Genomic DNA, 26,232 nt, shown 5'->3' on the forward strand with positions numbered 1-26,232 from the left:
TGTTTTTATTTATGTTTTTGAGCATTTAAAAATTGAATTCACACTACACAGTATCAATAAAACATACTTAGAAAAAATTTCTGTTGTAGTTTATACCACAGTGATCATGACAAAGTTAGAGAACTGTTACAACAACCAATAAAAAACTTTTATTGTTAAATATTATGTTCCATAAATTAATCATATTCCAAAAAGCATCACATGAAAGTAGCTACAGCAGACATGTTATTCTTACTGAAAATCATACAGAGTACAATCCTAATACCTAACAATGTACTTCTCACTAAATGTAATAAAGTGAACCACAAGACACCAGTCAAACACTACAAAAAAACATCGACTTATGATAAGTAGTAGTGTGGGAGTTGCTAATTCATGTGTTTAGTTAATGTTGGTCATTATAATTATTTCCTGTCATGCAAATGATAATTATATTAATCAATGAAGTAATCAGTTGTAAGAAACCTTCCCCTTGTCCTCACAAAACATGAGTCTGTCTCCTCATGAGGTCGGAGTGACCTGGTGCTTACCTTCCCCAACACATTCCTCCATCCTCCCTGACGAGAAAACTAACAGATCCAAAAGCTACGATAAGTCTTCTCGTTTTTAAATATGTCAGTCACCAATACTGATGTTACACCTCTTGAAGCTAAATACTGGTCAGCCATTCTGTATCTTTGTAGTTTTATATTTAACAAAAGTAATCAAAAGGTAATTATAGTACTTACTTGGTCTGTTCAGGAGAAGTTGTTCGACCAAAGTAATCAAAATTAATATTAAACCATTTGTAGACGGCATCATGAATCTTAAAATACTTGTCACATATTTCTTTTGGAGTAAGACCTTCTTCAAGTGCTTTGGTTTCAGTTGCTGTACCATATTCATCAGTTCCACAGATATACAAGACGTTATGATTGCACAGGCGATTGAACCTGTCAATAACAAGCAAAGAGTTCTAACAAAAAGAATCATAGTCTATATACAGTCACATACACCTGAAATGTACAAATCTTAATGAATATGGAATAGAAACTTATCAGTGATACTGTTGTCATAAAATAAAGTCGAAGAAGAAAAAATACATTCAATGCAAACAACATTCTCATTTTTATCTTTCAGTACAAAGAATCACACATAAAAATTATGTGAATTATAAGAACTCATAACAAAATTAAGTTTCCAGTTATCACTGAAATGATGAAGGGACAGAAATCTTTCAAATTTTGTAGTAAAATAATTTATCAGATTTGTAACAGTTATTAATATTGATCCCATAAGAAAATTACTGCTTTTATGGATGCCACACATGCAATAAAAAGCAGGAGATACATAAATATGCTAATGACCTTACCCCAGCCATTATATGCAGAAAATATCCTAGCTAGCTTGACCAGAAATATATACAAATCTTCCAAAGAAATCAACAAAACCCATTGTCAATGTGAACCCTTTATTATGCAATACATCTCTTACTGCCCTATCTCTGCCAGACCTAGAGGAACCACGCCCATCAATAAGCCTTAGACTACCTTTCGTTGCGTACTGAGGAAAGAGACATTACACAAAATACTGCCCTCATAATACGAGTTAGTACTCCACGGTTGTCCCAATCACTATACCAATCACTATATCACCACTGTTCCAAATTCTGCATAGCAACAATTACCCCACAGATTATCCAGGCGCAACACCTGTTTTGTACATCCATCCAGAAATACCCATTGCAGTTCATTTACAGAAATTTCCTAACCCTCAAAAATTCATTATTGTCTGAAAGCAGCCATTTCAGATGCCAGCTGTGCTATGATTGTTGTGCAGCATTCTACATTAATACGACAATAAATCTACCATTTACCTGCATGAAAGGCTACTACCAACCAGTGGCTACTCACAAACTCAAACATCTGTCTGAACATGTTTCTGCACAACACCAATGACTGCAGTAGCTTATTCAAGACTCATTTGCAACTGGATCATTTGTGCACCTGTTCTGAATTACAGATGCATAGACGACTAGTATCCCTCAAGTACTTCATTCTCACAATGTTTCTGGCCTGAAACTTCAACACTCCCCATCTGCTGCTGCCACCTTCCCCCTACCCCTAATCTTTTCCCCTCCTGCCATTTACATTCAACCTTTCCCCTTCCCATTCATATTATGATCTGTGCTTGGTCTTGGCACTCATTCTGTTGAATGAACTTTGCACAGCAATTTGGAAAATTCTTTCCACTGCTGCTGCCATTGTTAAGCAGACAGTTACTCGACCAATTACTGCTTCTAGAATGAAAATGCAACCAACTTCATCATGGACACATGAGTTTACAAATATACCCAGAGATATGGAGTTTTAAAGCTGTTTCTTTCACAAACAAAAACAAGCCACACACAAGTTTAAAAAGATACTCAACCAGAGCTATTGAGTTTCACAGTTTTATTTTCCACACATAAAAACAAGATCAAAAGATGTAGGTTACCTTGCAAAGACATCAGCTGATAAGACGCAGCCAATAATATTTCCTAAATGGGGTACATTATTTACATAGGGCAAGGCAGAAGTAACCAATACATTTTTTTCACCCTCAACTGGAAGCCTAAAATAAAAGAAAACAATATTAAGTCATTTCATTATTGGTCTACTTTTAACAAATTACACAATAAATTGTGTAACATGAAAGAATACATTACAATGAAACACAATAATAGTAATCACACTTTGAAACCTCACCCTTGCACAAGGTAAATAGTCCTTTTCAGCAATAATGTTTACAGTCACACTGACATTACTGCAATAGAATCATTGCATTCATAAGTTTATGCCCTTTTCCATTGACATGTGAAACCCCCCCCTCCACTCCCCCCCCCCCCCCTTTACACACACACAAACAAACATGCACACACACAATTCACTGTAGAAATGTATAAGATTTTACACAGAATATTGATCAGAAATGTTAATGATGAAGTTTTATGATGCTGATAAAATAATGAAGATGGGAATATACTCAACCAATTGTTATGAAAACCATAAAATTACAGAGAGACAGAATAATTGCCAGTACATACCTTCAAGAGGTGACATTCTGGTAGTCCTGACAAGACACATTTAAAAGTGAAAAAAAGGAACTCTTTGTTCCTCCTTTGGGGGAAAGGTAGGATGGACTAGGGAAGGTCATAAAGGAGGGGCAGGTTACTCATCCCAACTGTTACGAAGGAAGTGAATAGCAAGATGAAGGGACGTACACCTTGGTAGCTGCACAGTTAGCATGATGGATTGCTAATCAGAGGGGACCAGGTTTGATTCCCAGCCATGTTGAAGATTTTCTCTGCTCGTGGAGTGGGTGTTGTGTATTCGTCTGAATTGTCATAATTCACATTCCACACTTGAGACAGCTGTGTGGGCATGTCCCAAATGCCAATAAATTAAAAAATACATACAATAAAAAAACTGAAGGGGTGAGTAAAGAGGCAGCAGACTGACAGCCTATTCTTTCCTTTCTCTTCATTTTTGTTTCCTCGCATCCTCACATCAGGGTGGTCCCTCTCATCCTGGGGTCTGAGTGACCGGTTCCTCCTTTCTAAAACTTCCCAACATATCTCCTTCTCTTTCCCAGGGGAGGAACTAATAGTTCTGATAGCCAGGACAGTTTTGAGTACTTTTATGTGGGTTTATTGGTACAACTAAGAAATGTGCTTCCCGGAAGTAACTTCAAAGCAGAAATTCTGTCTCATAATTAAATGCCTGTGCCTAAATAGATTTTACTACACAAAAAATCTAAAATGCAATTACATGTTGACTGGAGTAATTACTGTGTTCTTTCTACAAGGTACGAAGGATAAAGACGCAATTTTTCTCAATCTGCACTATAAACTAAAAGAAAATTGCAAAATAATACTGAAAATTTTGTTCAATGAAGTCAACAATCTTCAAACTGAAATTAACTGAAACACTCCAAAATATTGTTTACCTGATACATGAGCCGAAATTTTCCGCATGCATTATTTTATCTTTTAATATCAGTCTGGATGTATTTGAGCTCCGCCACACACAATGAAAATTAGTGGTGGTGTGATATTTGGCATGTTAGTTTGTTACATTCACTGTTACTACCTTCTACAGTGCACAAACTGTAAACTGATATCTGAGAGGAGAATTAGTGTGCCACGCAACAATACAACAACAAAATCACTGGTTATTTTTCTGTACATGATCTTTGAAAGTAAACTGTCCGTCCCTTTACTTGATTGGTGTCTTAATTAGTTCAATCAAAGTGAAAAGTAACTTGAATCTGTATTTCAGCCTGATTTGTTGATGTTTCGAGAACTACAAACTTATGAAACTAAATATTGGTTTGTAGTAATTTTGTCTTACACAGCCATTGCCATATGTAAGATAAACTAATCACTATTTTCAAACAATTTAAAATCCAGGATGGAATATTGACAATATCATGAAAAGGATAGATTGATACTCACCGTATAGTGGAGATCTTGAGTCGTAGATAGGCACAACAAAAAATGTGTCAAAGAAGTAAGTTTTTTGCCATGAAGACCTTCCAAATTAGACAACATACATACATGCACACACCCATGCAAACACAACACACCCATGCATGACCACTGTCTCTGTCTGCCAAGTCTGCCCTCGGTAGCCTATCTGCGACTCAACACCTCTGCTACGAAGTGAGTAGCAATCCATCCTAATCTACATTTTGCTAGTCTGCTACAATTCACTTATTGCCCAATTAGGATGGTAATCATATTATTTATACACTATTTCTTTGACACTTCCTGCATTGCCTCTTATGTACAATCCATTTCTAACTGAACTTGCAACTTCAACAAATCACATCCCTCCTCACCCACACTTAATTGGGTTGGAGCTGGGGCAGCTTAGCTGTGGTTTTTAAATTCAGCGATTCAAGTTGCTGCTTGAGCTATTGTATTGCAAAGTTTTTAATCCCATTCAGTATCACACACAATGGAACATTTCTATCAGTTACAGATACTGATGTAGATGTTTTGAAGAGCTTGTCTATACTGCACAAGGGATGAATGGCAGTTTTATAAAACTGATGGAGCGGTTCAGCACACATAAATACTGTCCACTAACAGGGGTGTAATGTTGTTGAACAGTAATGTGCATATGAATGTTGATGCAGTTTCAGCTGAGCACACAATGAGACAATGGACAAGGCGATATAGCACCTCTAACATGCCAAGTGGCTCACAATAGTGTGCTCCCCCTTATTCCAAAACCTCAGAAGTAGTGTGGAAACATACTTTTTCCTTACAAGCGTTCAACACAGTGAAGGGTGTGGCAGATGGCCATCGGGCAGATCACGCTTCATCGACAATTCCCCCCCGAGTCCCCCCCCCCCCCCCCCCCCCCATTCAATTGAGTGAGATGATGTGGCCTATGAATATACACATGGACGTGGATTATGCAGAACAGAATTACATCAATGCAGATGACCATCCTCCTGCCTCAACATGTAATTGCAAGTTCTCTGAGGAGTCATGGAGAAGAGAGTGGCAGGCAGTGTTATTCTGCCTCCATCAAGAACAGAGAAGCTGCTTCAGGAGCGTCAGCCCACAAACAAGACATTAACATATCCCTTCGTCAGGGTATACCAGAATCTGTGCCAAAGTGGAAAGATATATACAGAACAAACAGTGCACACTATCGAAGTTCGATGGTGAGAGCACCGGCGGCACACTCGACTAATGCACCCCAACAAGTCAGCAACAGCAGGGCACTGTTTGTCACAGAACCGTGGTATGGAACATGACTGTACCAGGATTTTAGTGCAGACTTCCAAATACTGGGACAGGGTCATTAGAGAAGCCATTTAAATATGCGATGTGGATAATCTTATCAATTGAGGCTGCAGTTATAATCCCAGCAATTCTCAGGAACCAGCATTGAGTCTAATTAAGAAGTTAGCAAATACAGCGATCTGCAATCAGGACAGACAGAGCCACTACATCGACACTACCACAGACACCACCACAAACGTCTACCTGGCTGCCAACGTTCGCCCTCAGGTGTGGACCGTGGAGAGAATGGCTTGTAATGGGAGACAATATACATCAGCCACATGCCTTCGGGAGCTTGGTTCGTCAATGCCCCTGATGATGTTGACATGTCTAATCCGTGAAATATAGTGCCCGCTGGACGCTATGAACTAACAGTACACCCGTGGGCTGTTCAGTTAATAAATACACCAGGAGAAACTGAAAAATCACACCTTTCATATTTTCACATCCCGTCAGCCTCAGCAACTGCTTACAAACAGTCAGTGTCGGTCTGGTGATGTGGGTGCCTCTAGACTTCTGTATGGTGGTATGCATGGGAATGTGTATAACAATACAGAAACAGTGACGGTTTGAAAACTAGCAAAACCTCTACGCTGTTATAATTATGAATCTATGCAGTGACAATCCATCAATACAACTGAATGGTTGCCTTCTTTAACATCTGTTCAAAGTGTCCCTCTTTGAATTTCCATTCTTTTTATATGCATAGTACCTCCCTCCTCCCTAGCATTTATCCCCTTGCAAGGGATACAATGATTTCATGATTTGGCAAATTTATTTTAACTTTTGGTTCAGAAGCTTTTCGTATCACTGCAGTCACCAAGGTAATCTAAGGGAGATAAGTTCTATATGTTATCTGTCTGTATTGTGTACACTTTGTTCTACATGTTACCATATTTAGCTGTTCATATATCGTATTTTCTGAGGGGGAGGTTGGGGGCAACCTCAGTGAGCATGGAAAACTGTTTCGAAACCACACTCACAGTGACCAGAGTACTGGACCAACTGTCATTTATCCAACATGCAGATTAGATCCAGGCTGACTCATTTCCTTGCCTCACGGTGCGATAAGCTATACAAATAGATATTATATACTAAGAATATCATGAAAGAAAATATGAAGATAAAATATAAATTTTATACTTAAGAAAATTAAGTGCTTCTTCATAGAATCATGTGGAAACAGAAAATGATACCCCACTCACACAGGTACTGTTTTTGGCTTTGGTTTTGGTCTTCTAGCTGCTCCATTCTTCCATGCATCTGCTGCTGCTTCAAGCTCAGCTTCAGAAATGGGAGGTTCCTTAGTTGATGACTGCAGAAAATAAAATTTTTTGTCAAGGAAAGTGTTGTATTTGAATGACCATTGCAAGTGTAATGAAGTATTCACATTACTTACCATTCCAAATCCATGAAATGCATAGGGGAAAAAAGCAGTGGGTGTAAAATTATTCATGTCAGTTTTCATCCAAAAGCAGCTAATTTAATTATGACATTAGTATAAAGTGATGAAACTACAAATGGAGAAGTGGAAATGGCAAAAGTTAGGCATCTCTTCATGCTGTTTGGTACAAGTAGAAAATGAGATGCATATTGATAACCAAAATTGAGCAATTATGCAATTAAGGATGAATATCAGTTTAGTTTCAGAAAGGGAGAAAGGTATAAGAGAACTGTTAAGAAGGATGCAAAGCAGAGTTGGAGTTGTCCACCACCACTGCAATTCAACTAGAAGATCAAATAATCAAGAAATCCAGAGAAAGAAAATGTTGGAGGTAGAATAAACAAGTTACAGGGGAACAGACATAAATGCTATGGTTTTGACCAATTCTGGTCAGATGTAAGGCATAAAAAGAACTGTTCAAGGGAATGGACAGGAGAATATGCTTAACATCAAAATCAGGAACAACATGTAAATGGAAGGAGTGAAAGAATATTACTATTTATGAAACAAAATTATACAGAATGATAGCAGCAAGGAAGGTCTTACAGGCAAACAGGCACAGGCAAGGAAAGCATCTTGAATAAAATATCTTTACCTACATCAGATATTGAAATGGAATTGAAGAAGAGGTTTCTGAAAATGTAAATCTGAAACACAGCATTATACGGAATTGAAGTGTGGACCACTGAAAATCCAGAGAAAAACACATTTGAAATGTGGTACTATCAAAGAATGTTAAAAATTAACAGGACAGATAAAGTACGAAACAAATATGAACTAAAAAACTAGATGGGAAAAGAATTGTATAGAAAATCCTAGAAGAAGGAACAGGTTAATGACACATCTGTTAAGTAAGGCACAAAGGAGTATTTAGCCTGGTGCTGAAAAGAACAGCAGAGGGGAAAGCTTGTAGGGACATACCAACGCTAGAGTATTGAATGTGTAATAGTTATGTTGAGATGAAATAATGCACATGATAGGAAAAAGAGGCCAATAGTATCATAGCAGTCAAATGACTGGCAGGAAAAAAATTAAATAAATAAGTAATTCTGGAACAAACACAATTTAAATCTGTTAATATATGAAAGTAACAGCACAGTAGTGAAGATTCTTATTCAAGGTAAGGAATATGCAAACATCATCTGGCCATTCTGGATAAGTTCAACATTACACTTCCAAGGTAATTCTGGTTAATATCAAGCTAGTTCATACAATGGGGCCACTGTCATTCCAAATGACATCAATGTAAATGGGATGTTAAGTGTCAGTACTATTTTTCTTTTTTTTTCTCTATATTTTAAATACACAGCATTAAGGACCAGGTACCGATATCAAGTGACTTCATTTAAGAGAAAGACTAGTTTTTAACCGAAGATTACTTGCTCGTATACAGGTTAATTCACTAACTGTAAACTTCATTTACTTTAATGTTCTGAAAATAATAGTTGAATATTCAATTTCTTTATTTCTCCTCTCTGCGAAGTGAAGCAGCTCACAGAACATAGGGAGGTTCAATTATGCAAAGCATATGTAGAGCAATAAAAGTAAAGCAGTAAATAGTAGCAAAATCCCTACTTGTATGTTGGAACAAAACTCAAATAAACGGTTTTCCATTTTGTGGGCAATGCTAAAGCTCATGGTTGGTAGTGTACTGTTGAGCAGAAGTGTAAATCTTCATTATTTCTCTCCCACTTTTCCACATAATGGAAATAAATTACATAATTATTAACTAGTAAGTGATCCCCTATGAAATTCCATGTGATACATACAACATACACAGCAATGTTGTTTTCACAACTTATATCAAGGAGAAACTGAGTAATAGCCTACAGTTTCAGCAACTGCTTTACCTTCTTAACATTATTTACTGTTATTTGTAAAGTCATACTGCAGTGGGACAATAAGCTACAGGCAGAAAGGAGAGGAAGTGCAAGGGGCAGCACATCTCTTACTTCAGACATGTGTTCCCAGTGTAATGAACATTCAAAATAACAAAAGTAAACGACGTAGGTCTATCTCTCACATTTACACTAATAACACAGAGAGACAAAGTTTGAATCCATATTGTGTTTAAATGAACTCAAACTGAATGAACTAAATATGCAGATACCTCTGTGCTGCAAGTTGAAATAAGTTCTGGTCTTGGTTGAACTTCACATTGAGTAGCTTTCAGTGGAAACCAGGAAGCATCGTTTAGACTTTGAATCGCAGGCAAACCTGGTTTCAGCTTGAGCAAACCAACAGCTTCCTGTAATGGAAAAATAAGATACAAAGACTGACAATGATGCAAGTACTGTCAAATGGAACTGAATCACATCAAACAATATGAAGACTTGATCTGTACCTTCTTTCACTCCTTGGAGAAATTTAATTAACTTTTTCTACGATGATTATGAAGTCTTTGATCAAATATAGTCCACGGGCCTTATTAGGCATTGGGACTCTTCACACAAATGATGTATAGTACATTCATTTGCAAACGGTGGTTCCTACCAAAGTGAAAAATAAAATGTTTAAATTCATTAGTTGCTCAGCATCTCACAGTGAACAAGTAAGGCTTACAGAGTTATTAGGTCACTTTCATTTCTTGTACCAAAAGAAAAACTCAACTCAGAAAAGTGTTAAAATAGAAGGCTGCAGAATAGCTGGTCAATAGTTACTTTCAGGAACACAATTCCATATTTTCAAGAACCAGGAAATGCTTTCCTAGCTTACATAACTTGCATTTTTCTTTCTAAGAGAGGAAAGAGGAATTGCTTCCAGAAGGAGCAACACGTCACTCATATCCTACACTCATGCGCCAAAACATTATGACCACCAGCTTAACAGCATGTTGGCCAACCTTTGGAAGACAATATAGAAACACTTCTGTGTCACATTTAATTGTCAAGGTGCTTGGTTGGTTTCTGGAGATCTGTGGTGTCACATGTCTATGCACATCATGCAATTCCCACATATTACAGGCCAAGGGTTGGTGAATGCAGAGCTACTGTCTGATAATGCCCAGATCGTGTTCCATTGGGTTCAGATTAGATGGATTCGGTCACCAACGCATCAATGTAAGCTTATTATCATGCTTTTCAAATGGCTGTAGCACAATTTGGACTTGTGTAATGGGCAGTTATCCTGCTGGAAGATCCCATCACTGTTGGGACAGACATCAAGCATGAAGGGATGTGTAAGTAGCCTGCAGCAGTCTTGGTGCCTTCGATTACTACTACAGGTCCGACAGAAGCCCACTGGCATTTGTCCATAGTGCTATGCATATTTCGAGCAGCCATTTGTCTGGCTGAAGCATATCAAGACACAAACAGTGACCTGGTGTAACAAGAATCATGATTCATCCAACCAGGTGTCATTTTACCAATGATCCAAGATCCAATCTCAATGATTCTTTACCGAATGCAATCATAATTGACAATGCTGGATCAACGTGGAAAATATAGTGGTCATCTGCTGCAGAGCTCCATGTTCATCACTGAGCTTTGAATGGTGTGCTCCGCAACACCTGTGCCAGCACCAGCTTTGTACTCTGTCAGGTCTCTCTCAGATCACCACCTACACTGTTTTTATACAATGGACAAGCCTCTGACCTCCACATTCTGTTGTGGGGCACACCTTGCACCTACTCCTCATTTCAACATATTTTGATCCTTTCTAAAAGATGCTCATGAAAGTAGCACGTGAATAGCTGACCAGCTTCACCTTATCCAAGCTGCCTGTTCCCAGTTCCCAGCCTATAACAATCTGCCCTTTGTCAAAGTCACTTATGTAAGTGGATTTTCCTATTTGTGGCTCATATTGTTACTGGAATCCTTCCTCATTCATCTCTGCTCAGCTTACATACTTTTCCTACTGTGTTGTGTGCTCAGAATGCCATCAGGCAGCATTCAGTCTCATAGTGAGCAGTGATCGTAATGCTTAGGCTCATCACTGTAGGTTGATAGGTTGAGAGTGGACCCTTAATCTGCTCTCTCACAGGATGTGAAAATGCATGAGGATGTGGTGCTGGTTACGTCAAAATGCGGAATTCTGTGTTCCATTACACTGCAGAGCACGAAATGAAGAAATCGGCTTGTCAGATTTTTGCCTCATGAAGAGGAACATAGCCAATGAGATACAACACTGTTTTCAAGCCCAAAGCAAAACTTAGGAGTCACCACATTGTATTGAGTTAAACTACATACCCAGTTGGTTTTCTTTTTCATAGAGTATGTGGTATGAATCCAAGCTGTTTCGAAGCATCAAAAATTGAGGATTTCTCGAACATGCATTGTTTTTTTAGCTATGATGACAAAAAGACAGCAAACTACATATTGGTAGATAAAGCTTCCTGTATTTGATGTTTTTAGTGTTATAACTTGTGTGCTATGAATGCATGCCATTTCAATGTTACAACAAGATGATGCTCTATCAAAAGTGTATAGTTCTGATGCAGTTTGCCATATTAAATGTCAAATAACAAAAGTATATGGTTTCAATTCCATGACATAATGACGATCTATCAGAAGCTAGTAGTTCTGATGCCATTTGTCATAACTTAATGTCAAATAATGACATTCGTAGATATGCAGTGAATACCGTATACGGGGGCATGGCTGCCAGCAGTGAATACCACATTGAAGCTGTAGATTAATTGATAGCATTGTGACATGTGAAGACAAAGGTAGCAGGTTCACACCCTCTTCCTTTCAATTTTTTTATTTCTTTTTTTTTCTATTTCACTCTTTGTTTTCTAAAAGATTCTAGGTCTTTCTTATTAATTTAATAGAAATATTACATGCAGTAGTTCAAATGGCTCTGAGCACTATGGGACTTAACAACTATGGTCATCAGTCCCCTAGAACTTAGAACTACTTAAACCTAACTAACCTAAGGACATCACACAACACCCAGCCATCATGAGGCAGAGAAAATCCCTAAGCCCGCCGGGAATCGAACCCGGGAACCCGGGCGTGGGAAGCAAGAACGCTACCGCACAACCACGAGATGCGGGCACATGCAGTAGTGAATGTTATTTATCATATGGTAAATAGTGTACTTGCAGAAATTCTTGTACAAAGGTAAACAACTGGAATGTTTCGACAGTGGGCATAAATCTTTACATAACTGCCAGTCTATGATGGAAAGTAACACACAAGTTAAACAATGGAAGTTTTTTGCTGTTATGAAACTTGGTGTAAAATATATATACCTATGGCTTGGTTTCATGGATTGCCTCATGTCTGTGTCAAGCCGATAACTATCTTTTTTAATGATGGTGAGCAGCTTTGAAACAAAAATCTCATCTTCCATTCAGATGAAACTACAAAACAAATTTCAATCCTGAAATCTATGTGAAGAAGTACGTTACTTCAGAGTGAAGGAAGTCCATGCAACATTGAGAATACAGATATAATTCATGCAGACACTGACATTAGGTACTATACTGCATTCAATTTAAACTGACAACAGGATGAAGATTCAATTGTTAATGAATGCTGTATAGTATTACCTTACGTCTTATCTTAGAAGCTAGATTAAGGAAAGGGAAACCTACGTTTCTAGCATTTGTAGACTTAGAGAAAGCTTTTGATAATGTTGACTGGAATACTCTCTTTCAAATTATAAAGGTGGCAGGGGTAAAATACAGAGAGCAAAAGACTATTTACAATTTGTACAGAAACCAGATGGCAGCTATAAAAGTCGAGGGACATGAAAGGGAAGCAGTGGTTAGGGAGGGAGTGAGACAGGGTTGTAGCCTCTTCCGAATGTTATTCAATCTGTATATTGAGCAGTAAAGGAAACTAAAGAAAAATTAGGAGTAGGTATTAAAATCCAAGGAGAAGAAATAAAAACTCTGAGGTTCACCGATGACATTGTAATTCCGTCAGAGACAGCAAAGGACTTGGAAGAGCAGCTGAACGGAATGGACAGTGTCTTCAAAGGAGGATATAAGATGAACATCAACAAAAGCAAAACGAGGATAATGGAATGTAGACGAATTTAGTCGGGTGATGCTGAGGGAATTAGATTAGGAAATGAGAGACTTAAAGTAGTAAAGGAGTTTCGCTATTTGGGTAGCAAAATAACTGATGATTGTAGAAGTAGAGAGGATATAAAATGTAGACTGGCAATGGCAAGGAAAGCGTTTCTGAAGAAGAGAAATTTGTTAACATCGAGCATAGATTTAAGTGTCAGGAAGTCGTTTCTCAAAGTATTTGTATGGAGTGTAGCCATGTATGGAAGTGAAACATGGACGATAAATAGCTTAGACAAGAAGAGAATAGACGCTTTCGAAATGTGGTGTTACAGAAGAATGCTGAATATTAGATGGGTAGATCACATAACTAATGAGGAGGTGTTGAATAGAAATGGGGAGAAGAGGACTTTGTGGCACAACTTGACAAGAAGAATGGACCGGTTGGTAGGACATGTTCTGAGGCATCAAGGAATCACAAATTTAGCATTGGAGAGCAGCGTGGAGGGTAAAAATCATAGAGGGAGACCAAGAGATGAATACACTAAGCAGATTCAGAAGGATGTAGGTTGCAGTAAGTACTGGGAGATGAAGAATCTTGCACAGGATAGAGTAGCATGGAGAGCTGCATCAAACCAGTCTCAGGACTGAAGACCACAACAACAACAGGGTGAAATCAGTAATTGTTTTGTAACTTAAATTCTATTGTTGACTTATAAACAAATATAAATTCTGTACTAACTATAAACGTTTGGAAGAACCACCACTAACATTCTTTAAGTATTTATTTGGTCCAATCTAAAACTTGTTAGCAAGGCCAGCCCTTATTTAATTCCAAAATAATTACCAGGTTTATCTAAAGCATTGTTTGTGTAACTATATCTGGTAATTTCATTCTTTAAACAAATAATTTGGTCTAACCTTTGTGGTAGAAGAAACTGTTAAAAAGGAGGAATTTTTCGATAGATTCAGTTAATTGAATTACTTACGTTTTAATTGTAATTTCTGTAACTCAAACATCGAACAATGTATAGTTTCAGTGCCTATTATTGTGAGGATATATAAAGGCCTGATTTTTGGTTCCTAGACAGTCAGTCCACAGCTGCTTTTCAGACGAGAAACCTGTATTGGTTAGATCAACAACAATGCCGTGTGTTAAAACAACAACAATGTCTGTTCAATCTATTTGAGATATAATGAACTGTGTGGTTAGGTATTTACTGCTCATAGATGTTCAGCAGCAAACTACTGTAGCAGTATTTTGATGTTTGCCTGCAAACTATTAATGAGGCTTACTACAAGTTAACCAACAGTTATTACACTGTAATACTACGAGGTTGTGAACAGTGAAAGTAAAGAACTGTGAAAAGTGACTGTGCAACTGTCAACTACATCATTTACAGTAATCAGCGTTGAAATTCCACCTTCATTTTGCAGCCAGTATAAAAACACAGTACGTCGACACCGAGGATTATCAACACAGAAATACAGCAAGTGAAGGTCACACTATGTTAAAGCAATAGATCTGCAATGCAGTTATAAAGTTTTCTAGAAGATAGCTTGATTTGAATGCCAACTATTTTTAAAATAATCATTTGAAAATACTGTTTTAACGCTGCAAGCTACACATAAATCCTACAAACTTACACATAAATAAACAGTTACGAAACTCTCATATAATGCTTGATCATCGTTATATGGAAAAGAACCAGCTTTGCATATGAAATTTGAAAAACTGGGCTGTAACTGAATACCAAAATCATTGTGGACCCCATAAATCAAAAGCCTGCAGCTCGTAAAAACATTGTGCTAGATTATGTTAATATTGAGGCCTCAAAAACATCTGCAGTCATTTTTGGTGGTTTGAGTTTGTAGGTAGCTACCACACAGTATGAATGAACACTTCAACTGGCATTATTACAAAACAAGTGTCAACGTCTGTTTAAAAAAACAGCAAGTTTGTGATTAAATAATGCATGTTAGGGTCATTAGGTCACATATTTTTGCTTGAAAAATATTAAAGAAACTAGGGAGGCGAACTTACGAGAAATTTATATTTCATTATTTATTGTCAGATTTAAATTAGTGTATATTTCACATATTAAATCCGACTTCATTAAATGCTGAAAAGCTATAGTCTGTCATAGACATTAAAACAGAGGACGAACATATTTAGAACCAGCCACTGATCACTGATATGCACCACACAGATGCTTTTTTTTTTTTTTGTGCTTATATTTTCTGATTTTTTAAAATTTGATTAACAAATAATCTCTCTCAACACCATTTTTTTAAAAAATGTCATCTTGTTAATAAATGTCAATTTGGCTCCAAACACTGAAATGAAAGCAGTTTAGTAGTATAGTAGCTTGTTTACATGGTTTGATATCATTATGAGCTGAATTATACTGAAAGCTTTGATGTTCGGTGAAGACCTTCACAAGAAGCTGTAGAGTTATCAGATATCAATGCAATTAGGCATCATTACATTTTCTTTGCATTCAAGCAAATCTGAATTTAATAAAAAAATGAATATAATGCTAAACAATGATTAAGCAATGATTGAATTTATTACATTTGTCAATGAAATTTTTGTAAGATTCTCAGTGGACACCCAGACAGTGAATTCTGAAAGTTCTATATTTACACATTTACTGACAAGTAACTTTAGCCAGTATGGTAGTTGGAAATGACAGAGCATTCAGAACTGAGGCACAATTATTTATAGTGACATGATAAGAGGATTAAGATTTGTACATGGAAAATCATCTTCAATGATGAAATACATAGCCACAAGCCAAGCGAAGATCTGATGCAAATGGATCACAATGTTTGAGAAAAGATATAGAATTTCTGAATTAATAAATTACTTCCCAGAAATTTGAAGGTCATCTCTCTACAGTATTTTACAGAGAATCTGAGATACCATACATTTTCTGCGCAGTGTATGACCAAAACATTGACTTATAACCACAAATTTTAGTAAGTGATAAAAGCTGAACATTTCTCCTACAGCAAAAAAAGGTGAAAAATTCCTTAAGAAAATTGTGACAGACAATTAAACATTGTTTCCTTTCAACACACAATGAAAATAAAATCATTCATAACTGCATATCTATGAACAATCTCTCTCTCTCTCTTTCTCTCTCTCAAAATAATGGGGGAGGGGGTTCACACAAACATCCAGAAAAAAAGTAGTTCATGGTTACAGTATTTTGGTGCAATAGTGGAGTTTCTCTTGTTCATTTCACTACATTCTGTACATCTCAACTATAAATTTCAGAGTAATTTAATCTCCTAGGTTTTACACAGCAAAAAAGATCATGTTTCAAAACACACACACACACACACACACACACACACACACACACACACACACCATTTCAAACATCAAATGAGTAGAGAAACTACAATGTTTAATAATAAGTAGAAAAGGGAAGCAGTCCTTCAATCATTCTAAACTCAATTCTTTCAATCTCCAGTGACAATTTTAGTTGCTCCTTTCTTATTTCACACCCACTCTTATTTATTTACATCTGAGAATATCTGTCTTTTTTATTATTATGATCAATTACTCTTTGTCCATCAACAGGGATTCCCAGTACTTTATAACTGGTAATAAGCTGACACAAATTCAAAATGCACATGTACAAAAAACTATTAATTCTTAAGATTCCTGCTCCTCCTCTTCTTTCTCCTTCATCCACCTCTTCCTCCTCCTCCGCCTCATTACCGCCGCCACCACCACCACCACCACCACCACCACCACCACCATCCATGCCACCAAACAGTTTTCCATGTGTCATGATACTCAGCTATCTAAGCACACCAGATAAAACATTAGTCACCCTTAGGAGACATCATACTAATAATGTGTAAATATGGCCTCTATCCTCAATCATGGCCTTAATTCAGCAAGGAGGAGTGTCCAGAAGTTTCTTCAACTATCCCAAACCCAACTGATGCCACTCAATTATTATTGCTGCTGCTGTTATTGTGGACGATAGGAAATTCCACAGCAACTTATCATGGAGACATAGAAGGAAGAGCAATTGTTAGTCAGTGACAATGTGGAAATAAACATGCTGGTTCAAGTTCATGGTAAACTGAATGAGTAGTGTCAAGTCATGGCAACAAACACACCTTCGGCATAAGTTACACCTTCACACACTGTGTGTCAAACATCTCACTGGCTGAGGGTGTAATCAGTGCCTTGCAACATTTGAAAATAAGCAAAATCACATCTTGCAGACCACACTACATGCTTCCAGAATGCTACTATCCAGTTTCTGCATTGTTTGGCCCCTTGAAGCTGTGGAGCTCCATGTGCCACTGTGAGAGATGGCCTTTTACAAGGTAGCCCACTCCAAATGTCCACTGCATGCAGTAAGCTTCACAATGTTCACTAGGAACTTGTTTGTGAGGACTTGCAATCACTAACAGCAACTACTTTTGTCAGGTTTGAAAGCAACTGTCAGTGACAGAGTGACACACATGCCTATCTCCTGTTGATTAGGATCTTTTTATAACTACTCTCCTCATGCCTAGACACTAACAAATCTTCATTCACAGCATAGTCAGTGGCATGTCCAAACACAATAGCTCCTATCTGTGGGTCTGTCACATCTCCACATAGATTCATCTTACCATGTGATACATACACATACACATCACTTCACTGCCATGACTTAGGATAGTGGTCCATGGTCATATGGCCACCTGGTACATGCTCTACACAACCTACACTGCTCCAACACAAGCAGGGTGCACTTTTTAGTGGGTGGGTAATATTTTTGTCTGGTGAGCTTTCCTTGTCTCCAATTACATGCATAAATACAAGTAGTAATAGAATCTCTACTACAATAACAGATCCTCAGGCTAAACTGAACTGCATATTATGACAGTTTATGCATCTTATATATTCTGTTGCTCTAGAAGTATACATAGATCAGAGATTAAGTACATTTCTGTATGACTGCATTGTCAAGTTGTTGATGTGAAAGACTTCCACTTCCCTTTCCTATGACTTAAATTTGTATTACCAGGTTCTTCTGTTCTATAAAATAATTACTTTTATGTGATCTTGCTCTTTTAGTTTCGCAAACCATTGTAGCAAGTGCTTCTTTCCACTGAGCCAGTCAGAGGATAACTTTGCATCGGCAGCCAGAGGAAAAATGGTGCTCCATATACAAATATCTGCAACTGTGATGCTGGACTGCAACAAAAAAAGAGCAGCTTACTGTAATTAAAAAGTACCAAATATCGTAACAGAAATGGAGACAACCAGTTTAAAAATATTTTCAGGCTATATATCCACAACAGTATCTCTACTGATGGCAAAGACAGATTCTACCACAGAAAATGAGAGGAAAAGATGAAACGGCTACTGGTAATGCATACATATCAATGTTTAATTTCAAGTATTTTGTCTTGAGTTAAAATGATATCAAAAGTTTCAGAGAAAATAGTATTCCCAGGATTTACATTATATGCCTCCTCTGCAGCATTCATCACTCTTGACTCAGAATTAATACATCTATACTCAGGGAGATCCCTTGAGGAGAGTGATGGATGGCACTTCCAATACTACCATATTAACCTCTCCCTTTACCCTGCTTCAGTTGTGAGTGATGTGAGAAGAATAACTGTCGGTAAACATACATATGATCTCTCATTTCTCCCATTTTCTCACTTAAATCATGTCATGAGAGCTGCCTGAGTGGCTGTGGGCATTTAAACACCCAGTTATATGACAAAGGGAAACATGCAGACCCTGGATCAAACCCATCTGACAGATCAATGGTAGGGGCCAGTGTACTGGCAAACCTATATGTGGTTTTGAGGCAGTTTTCCATAACCACTTTTGTAAATACTGGGTTGGTTCTCAGGTTCTGCTTCAATTATACGATGCACAAAAACACTCTGAAATGCAATGTCACATTTTTCCATGTGATATACACCAGAGGCACACAGAAGCGGTACACAGATTCCTCCCCAGGAGAAAGCTGACAGTAACTTTAAACTGCTTTTGGGAGTGGTGAACCCATTACAATAATAGCCTACAAACAGGTATGCTTCTCTGCAAGTACCGTATCAGTCCTGACCTGGTGTGACAAAGCAGATGGATTCTTTCCACCTGATACTTTTTCTACTCCCAAAAATAAGCAAGTTCTTTCACTAATATTTATCTGATTTCCAATCATTTAATTGTTGAGATGTGCACTGACTTGAAAATCTCAAGTTGTTGTTTAGACCTAATTTCTCTGGAATTTATTATCTATGTGCTTATTTCAAGTGTTCCAATTAATTTTCATTAGGACACTGTTAATTAAAATTTGCCGTTAATTGGATTTAGTACTATTTCGGCACATGTAAAACTTGGTGAGCTAATCAGTATATTTGAGGAACAAGACCAGCACTATTTGACAGTTAAGCATTCCCACATTCCTGTAAAGTACTTAAAATTATCCAAAACTAATTACCTTCTGTAATAATTAAACTTGAAGTTATGGACCTATACCATTTTCCATTGCAGATTTTATCATAACTACTGTTAGGTCCTGGACTTTGACAACAGGTGTTTCTTGTCATATTATTTCTGTACATTTAAGACATATAGCATTGAATGATTAACTTGTTAATTAATAATTTTACGTAATTCTCTTTGATTTGCAATACTGTGTTTATTCCCGTAACTGAGGAGAATGACAATGCTGAAGAAAAATAGTGTCCACATACTTTTATAATTTGGTAGCTAGCAACAGTTGCTGTAATCCCAAATTGTACTGGTTTTTGTACTTAATTAAAAACAATAAATTCCAACCGAGCCATATTTTAAAGCATTTTCAAAATAACAGTTTGTTCTTATAGCAGTCTATAAGTAGTCGAGCACTACTTAATTGTGCACATGTGCTACTCTGCTCAGTCGCAGAAGTCTCTCCATACCAGCGGGGAGATGTGCAATAGTCATATGCCTTTCTGTGGTTGTCTCCATTTGGTGCTTTGCATCTCACTGTTCAAAGATTTTTTCCCCCCATTCAAATTTGTTCAAACACATGGAATTTCAACAGTATTATAATGCGTTTATTTTTTCTAGCTGGTTAATTTTGTGGATTACAAAGACAGAGTGAAAGCACGTAAATGTGTACAGTTCCTTTAAACAAAAACAACCCAGAAACAACAATGGCAACTTTAAAAAGCCTTTGTTGTACTTCAAGTCAATATGTGTTGAAGAAGAGGGGTTGTTCTAGGGCCACTGGTGTGCTGAACCCATCCTGGTTCCTTTAGGAGCCATTTTGATTCACAAATAGTTTGCTCTGATAAAAGCAAATAATAGAACACTGAAATCCCTACCAGAAATGCTCATCACCAATAAAGTACTTTTTGATTTGCAAATGTAATAGGAAAAAAAGACATCTAATGCCTGCTATTTCTTTACTAGCTGCCTGCTAGTCCCTGAATATTGCAGATCCACATAGTGCAGAAACTGCTCCTATCTACGCTTCATGTATTTCAACTACAAACACATCCAGCTTAGACAGCAAATACAATTCATTACAGCAACAGCAAAATGTCCAGCTTAGACAGCAAATACAATTCATTACAGCAACAGCAAAATGTCCAGACTTTCGAGACACTTTATGATGAGACTAAAAGCTCTCAAAGCGAAGCAAAAATATGTATTTATGGAATAAACTGAAAGAAGTTTGTTGATTTGGTGATGTTAAATTTTTTCTTGACATAAAGTTTTCCCATGTTTAAAATCCTTCATTATGATAATGTCTTGCAAGATAAATAAAATGTATGTACTAATAAAATACATATACTTGAATATTCTTGACTTGCTCATTATAAATGTTAAGAATCTAGAAAGTGTTTTGTTCCTCACAGTAATTAATGTTAGGCAGGCCTCAGCCTGCCTCAGAAATGCACAAAGATGGCGGCGTGCGTAGATATCCGCGATTTTACTCCAAAAATAAGTTACAGTGAAGCCTTTAAAAATTTGTGTGTAAAGTGCAAAAGTGAATTCTTAAAGTACAGTGAACGTATTGCTAGTTTACAATGTGTAATCAGCAGTCTAAGAGTAGAAATCGACAGCCTGAAGTCCAAAAATATGGAGCTGAAGTCGAAGCAAAACATGGATCCATTGTTTCAAGATAGACAGAAGAACAAAAACTTTTGCCATAACATGGATACATTGCTGCAAAATAATGCTGATACATCATCAAAATGGAAGGTAGTACACAACAAGTGTCAAACATTCGACACTAAAATGTTGTCTACAGCAAATGTTTTGAGGTTCAAGAATTTAAACAATTTTGATGTACTTTGTTCTAGTAATAGTCTCAGAAAGTGAAAACAATCATAAGAAGAGTGCACAGGTAAACTATTGGAAAGAAGTTAGGTTTGATCTTCCAAAGCCACAAAGTTCAGTTAATAGCAATGAAAGTGGCAGTGGCATGATCCAGTCTGCTGTGAGTGAAACATCAACAAATCATCTTCACATTTTTGCTGATAGTCATGATAGAGGCATGGCTGATATAGTGAAAAGCAGTTTTAATGGTGCCGATGTTTGTGGAACCATGAAACCAGGTGCTAAACTTCAAGAAGTTGTAGCGGGGTGTGATTCTGAAAAAGTAAAAAACGAGTGTGTGATCTTAATAGGTGGCTCGAAGAATGTTGCCTGCAATGAAGGGAATGATATCATACAGCCGCTCAGGAAGAAAATATCGCTGTTTCAACAGTCTAAGGTATTTGTTGTGAACATTCCAAAGAGACATGACTTAACCTCACAGTCCTGTGTAAATGAGGCTATCTCACAAATGAACTCTAAGTTAGCAAAGTTGTGTAAGCATTTTAACAATAATTGTGCTGTTGATATAAGCAGTTTTAGACTAGAATTATTTACAAGACATGGTATGCACCTGAACAGACCAGGGAGAAAAGCATTAGGTACCCTTTTAAAAACAAAAATTTGGAAGAAGTCCACAAACGTATCCCAAAGTTGGAACCAATCGCACTCAAATGGCTCCAGCCATCAAGTCAGACTCAGTTTCAAACTCAAATATTTCAGGAAATTGTTAGAAATGAACGTACTCCTTCCGTAGCTTCAGATAATTTTTTAGGCAAAAGTTTACATCTGCATCTAATTCCAAAGCAATGACAATTTTTCACCAAAATGTGGGAGGACTTGGTAATGAAGTAAATGATATTACTGTTCTGTTAGAGGAACCATAAGGAATAAAAGATACTGATGTAGTATGTTTTAGTGAACATCATGTGAAAGATATTGAAAGGTTGCAGCTAAGTGGTTACTGTCAGGCGGCACATTACTCTAGAACCATCATGGAAAAAGGTATAGAGTGGTAATTTATGTAAAAAACAACATATCTTACAATGCATTAGATTTAAAGAGCCATTGTATCGAGCAACAAATTGAAGTATGTGGCGTTGAGATTACTGTAAATGACTTCACAGTTCTAGTGTTAGCACTGTATAGATCTCCCTCAGGAAATTTGAATGTTTTTCTTAAGCACTTAGATTCTTTATTGTCCAAACTGTACTCAAAGTCCAAGAACTTGATAATTACTGGTGACTTTAATGTTGATTTCCTAAATGAGGGGCAATAGTAAAGCTGATTTAGTACGTTTAATGGAGTCTTATAATCTGATGGCAATAGTAGATTTCCCAACTAGGGTTACTGTTACCAGTAAAAGTCTGATAGATAATATATTTATAGATAAGTCTAAATGCAATGAGATCACTGTACATCCAATCCTTGGCCTTTCTGATCATGGTGGTCAATGGTGGTGCAACAGTACCGAGCATTCTTGGAAATCTTTTAGGATAATAAATGAAGAGGGCCTTAAAAATTCAATGACAGCTTAAAAGAGATAAATTGGAGCCCAGTTTATAGGGAAACAGATGTAAACAAAAAGTACAATTCATTTTTAAATGAATTCATGTCTTTAATTTGAGTCCATCTTTCCCAAATAAGTAGTTAGAAATAGTCATATAGGCAATACCAAGAAGTCTTGGATCACTACAGTGATAATAACATCTTTTAGAACAAAGAGGATGTTATACAGTTCTCTCAGGACTTGTAATGATCCAAAGAAATGACAACACTACAAACTTTACTGTAGCATTCTCAAGAAGGTTATAAATAAATCTAAAAGTATGTGCATAAAATCAGAAATTGAAAGCTCAGAAAATAAAATTAAAATTATATGGAATGTAATAAAGAGGGAAACTGGCAGGAAAACAGGGAACATGTCTCAGGTAGAGATTAAAACAGGGGGCAGCATCATAAAAAACCTGAGTTGATAGCAAGAATATTTAATAACCACTTTTTGAGAGCAGCAGAGAAGACTGGCTGTAATGGTTCTATGGAAGAATCATTGTCCCTCCTACAGAAGGTTATTAGCAACAGAATCCCACAGTTATCTTTACGTCCAGTTACTGTAAGTGAAGTCATAAGAGTAATTAGATCATTAAAAAATAAAAATTCTGCTGGTATGGACAATATTTCTAGTAAAATACTGAAACACTGTTATAAATTTATTAGTCCTGTCTTATGCAACATATACAATACACCCCCACAAGAAGGGATTGTCCCTGACAGATTGAAATTGGCTGTAGTGGTTCCTCTCTAAAAAAGGTGATAAAAACAATGTTACAAAGTATCACCCAATATCCCTATTAACTACCTTCTCAAAAATTCTTGAAAAACTCAAGCACACGAGGATTGTAGATTATCTCAACTTCCACAGTATCTTAAGCAAAAATCAGTTTGGTTTTCCAGCTGGTCTTTGTACTGAACAGGCAATACTCTCTTTCAGCAACCAAGTTTTGGAAGCCATTAACAAAAAAATGTCTCTAGTAGGTATTTTTTGTAATATTATGAAAGCCTTTGACTGCGTAAACCACCAAAACCACCAAATTCTTTTGAAAAAGGCAGAATACTATGGTTTAGGTGGTACTGTTGGCTTTTGGCTACAACCATATCTAAAGGATTGCAAGCGGACTGTAATGCTCAATGGCTGTTCTGGAGAACCTGCCCAATCTTAGTGGGGCACGATAATGTGTGATGTGCCTCAAGGCTCCGTTTTGGGCCCACTGCTATTCCTCATCTTCATTAATGATCTTCCTCTTTGTTCTGAGACACACAGCATATTTACCCTGTTCCCTGATGGTACCACAATTCTAATTGATGATTTGATAGATCACAATCTTGAACAAACTACAAATACTGTTTTTAATGACATCTTAAATTGGTTCTCCTCAAATGGTCTCTCACACAATGCAAATAAAACTCATTATATGAGGTTCCATACATCACAAAGCAATCTTGATGAAATTAACATAAAATGTAGAGATCAACCAATACAGAAAGTTGAAGATAAAAAATTCCTGGGTGCTTATATAGACAGCAAATGTAATTGGTCAGTTCACATTCTTCATCTATGTAAAAAAAACTTAGCTCAGCAACATTTGCATTACGGGTAATTTCTTCAGTGGCTGAAGTTGACCCATTAAAGCTGCCTACTTTGGCTACTTCCACTCATTGATGTTATATGCTATAATATTCTGGGGGAACCAACCAATTGCAAAAAAAAAAAAAAAAAAAAAAAAAAAAAAAAAAAAAAAAAAAAAAAAAAAAAAAAATCACCTTCCAAAAAAAAGCAATAGAATAATGTGTGGGGTCCATCAAAAGACACTGTTGCAGGCACTTGTTTCGAAGGATAGGTATCCTAACAACTGCCTCACAGTACATTCTTTCCTTGCTGACCTTTGTCTGCAAAAATTATTCTATCTACCAAGACAACAGTAAATTCCATGGCTATAACATCAGAAACAAAAACAATCTAGATGTCGAAATGAAACGTCTCACTCTGGTATAAAAAGGAGTTTACTATTCCAGCATTAAGCTGTTCAATGCTCTCCCACTACATATCAAACGTGTTAATACAGAATTGCCAAAATTTAAACAAGTTCTCAAAGATTAACTAACAGAGAAATCTTTTTATACTGTGGACGAATATTTTTGTATAACAGATTGGCTGTACCTGTATTTACCCTTGTAGGCCTAATATCTGATTTAACTTTGTGCTCTTATTTATAATCTTCATTTGAAACTCCTTTTTCTGTTAAATGGTTTTTATGTTATCTACCTTACATTGTATCTATTGCTGTATTTATAGAATGTCTTACTTAAACTATGTACAATTTGTCACTGAATTGCCCTTGTATTTATTGTAAGTTTAAATTGAAACCTGTACAATTTGACACATTCCATATTCTTGTGATTGACTCACTAACTGGTTCTACGGAACCTGAAATAAATAAATAAATGCTTCAGCCTTGCTGGTTAGACATTGTCCACTGGCCAGGTACATGGGTGCAAAAAACCTGCAACCACAGTTTGATCTCTAGAGTAATGTGCATGGTTCCCTCTAGGTGTTAATACAATCACTCTTGTGCACATGTTGAGAAAGATGCATGTGCCTCTACTTGGATGTAATGCAAGCACAGGCATATGGCAACCAGTTGCACACATGTAAATGCACTTTAGCAACATGAGCTCTCAATGATCAGAGGGATGTAGAGCCTATAATTAGGCGAGGTTCATAAATATTCACAGTGTGGATCAGGACTTTGCACTCCAACTAATGGAAGAAAAAATCAGGACCTACACTGTACATTTACCATGTATTTATGTTTATGTCTTTATTGTTTTATTTATGTTGGTCAGATTAGTGTCATAAGGCCCTCCTACCACTTGACCATGAAATGCTCAATAATATTATTTTAGCACATCAATTGAATACTGCTACAGACCACAGAATGGAAATTAGCAATGTTCCACACTATGTTGTGCAAACAGATTTGTCTGCTTATCATCAGCAACTGTAACTTCCAATGACCTCTGATTAGTGAAAATTCAAAAATATAAACACACAAAATTATGCATGATGTCATCTCTTCCATTTACAAAATTTTTGTGACTGC

General features: G+C 36.8%; 1 protein-coding gene across 1 annotated transcript in view; it reads right to left on the minus strand.

The window, feature by feature from the left end:
* LOC126285337 (methionine--tRNA ligase, cytoplasmic) overlaps positions 1–26,232 on the minus strand; it is a 115,403-nt gene that overhangs the window by 47,539 nt on the left and 41,632 nt on the right. The window contains exons 4-8 of the mRNA XM_049984654.1: positions 18,293–18,436; positions 9,373–9,510; positions 7,024–7,133; positions 2,476–2,592; positions 729–932 (exon numbers count right to left, since the gene is read on the minus strand). Of these exons, the coding sequence (XP_049840611.1) occupies positions 729–932; positions 2,476–2,592; positions 7,024–7,133; positions 9,373–9,510; positions 18,293–18,436 (713 nt within the window). The remainder of the gene's footprint in view (positions 1–728; positions 933–2,475; positions 2,593–7,023; positions 7,134–9,372; positions 9,511–18,292; positions 18,437–26,232) is intronic.

Source organism: Schistocerca gregaria, chromosome 8, assembly GCF_023897955.1.
Source record: "Schistocerca gregaria isolate iqSchGreg1 chromosome 8, iqSchGreg1.2, whole genome shotgun sequence".
NCBI classification, from domain to species: domain Eukaryota; kingdom Metazoa; phylum Arthropoda; class Insecta; order Orthoptera; family Acrididae; genus Schistocerca; species Schistocerca gregaria.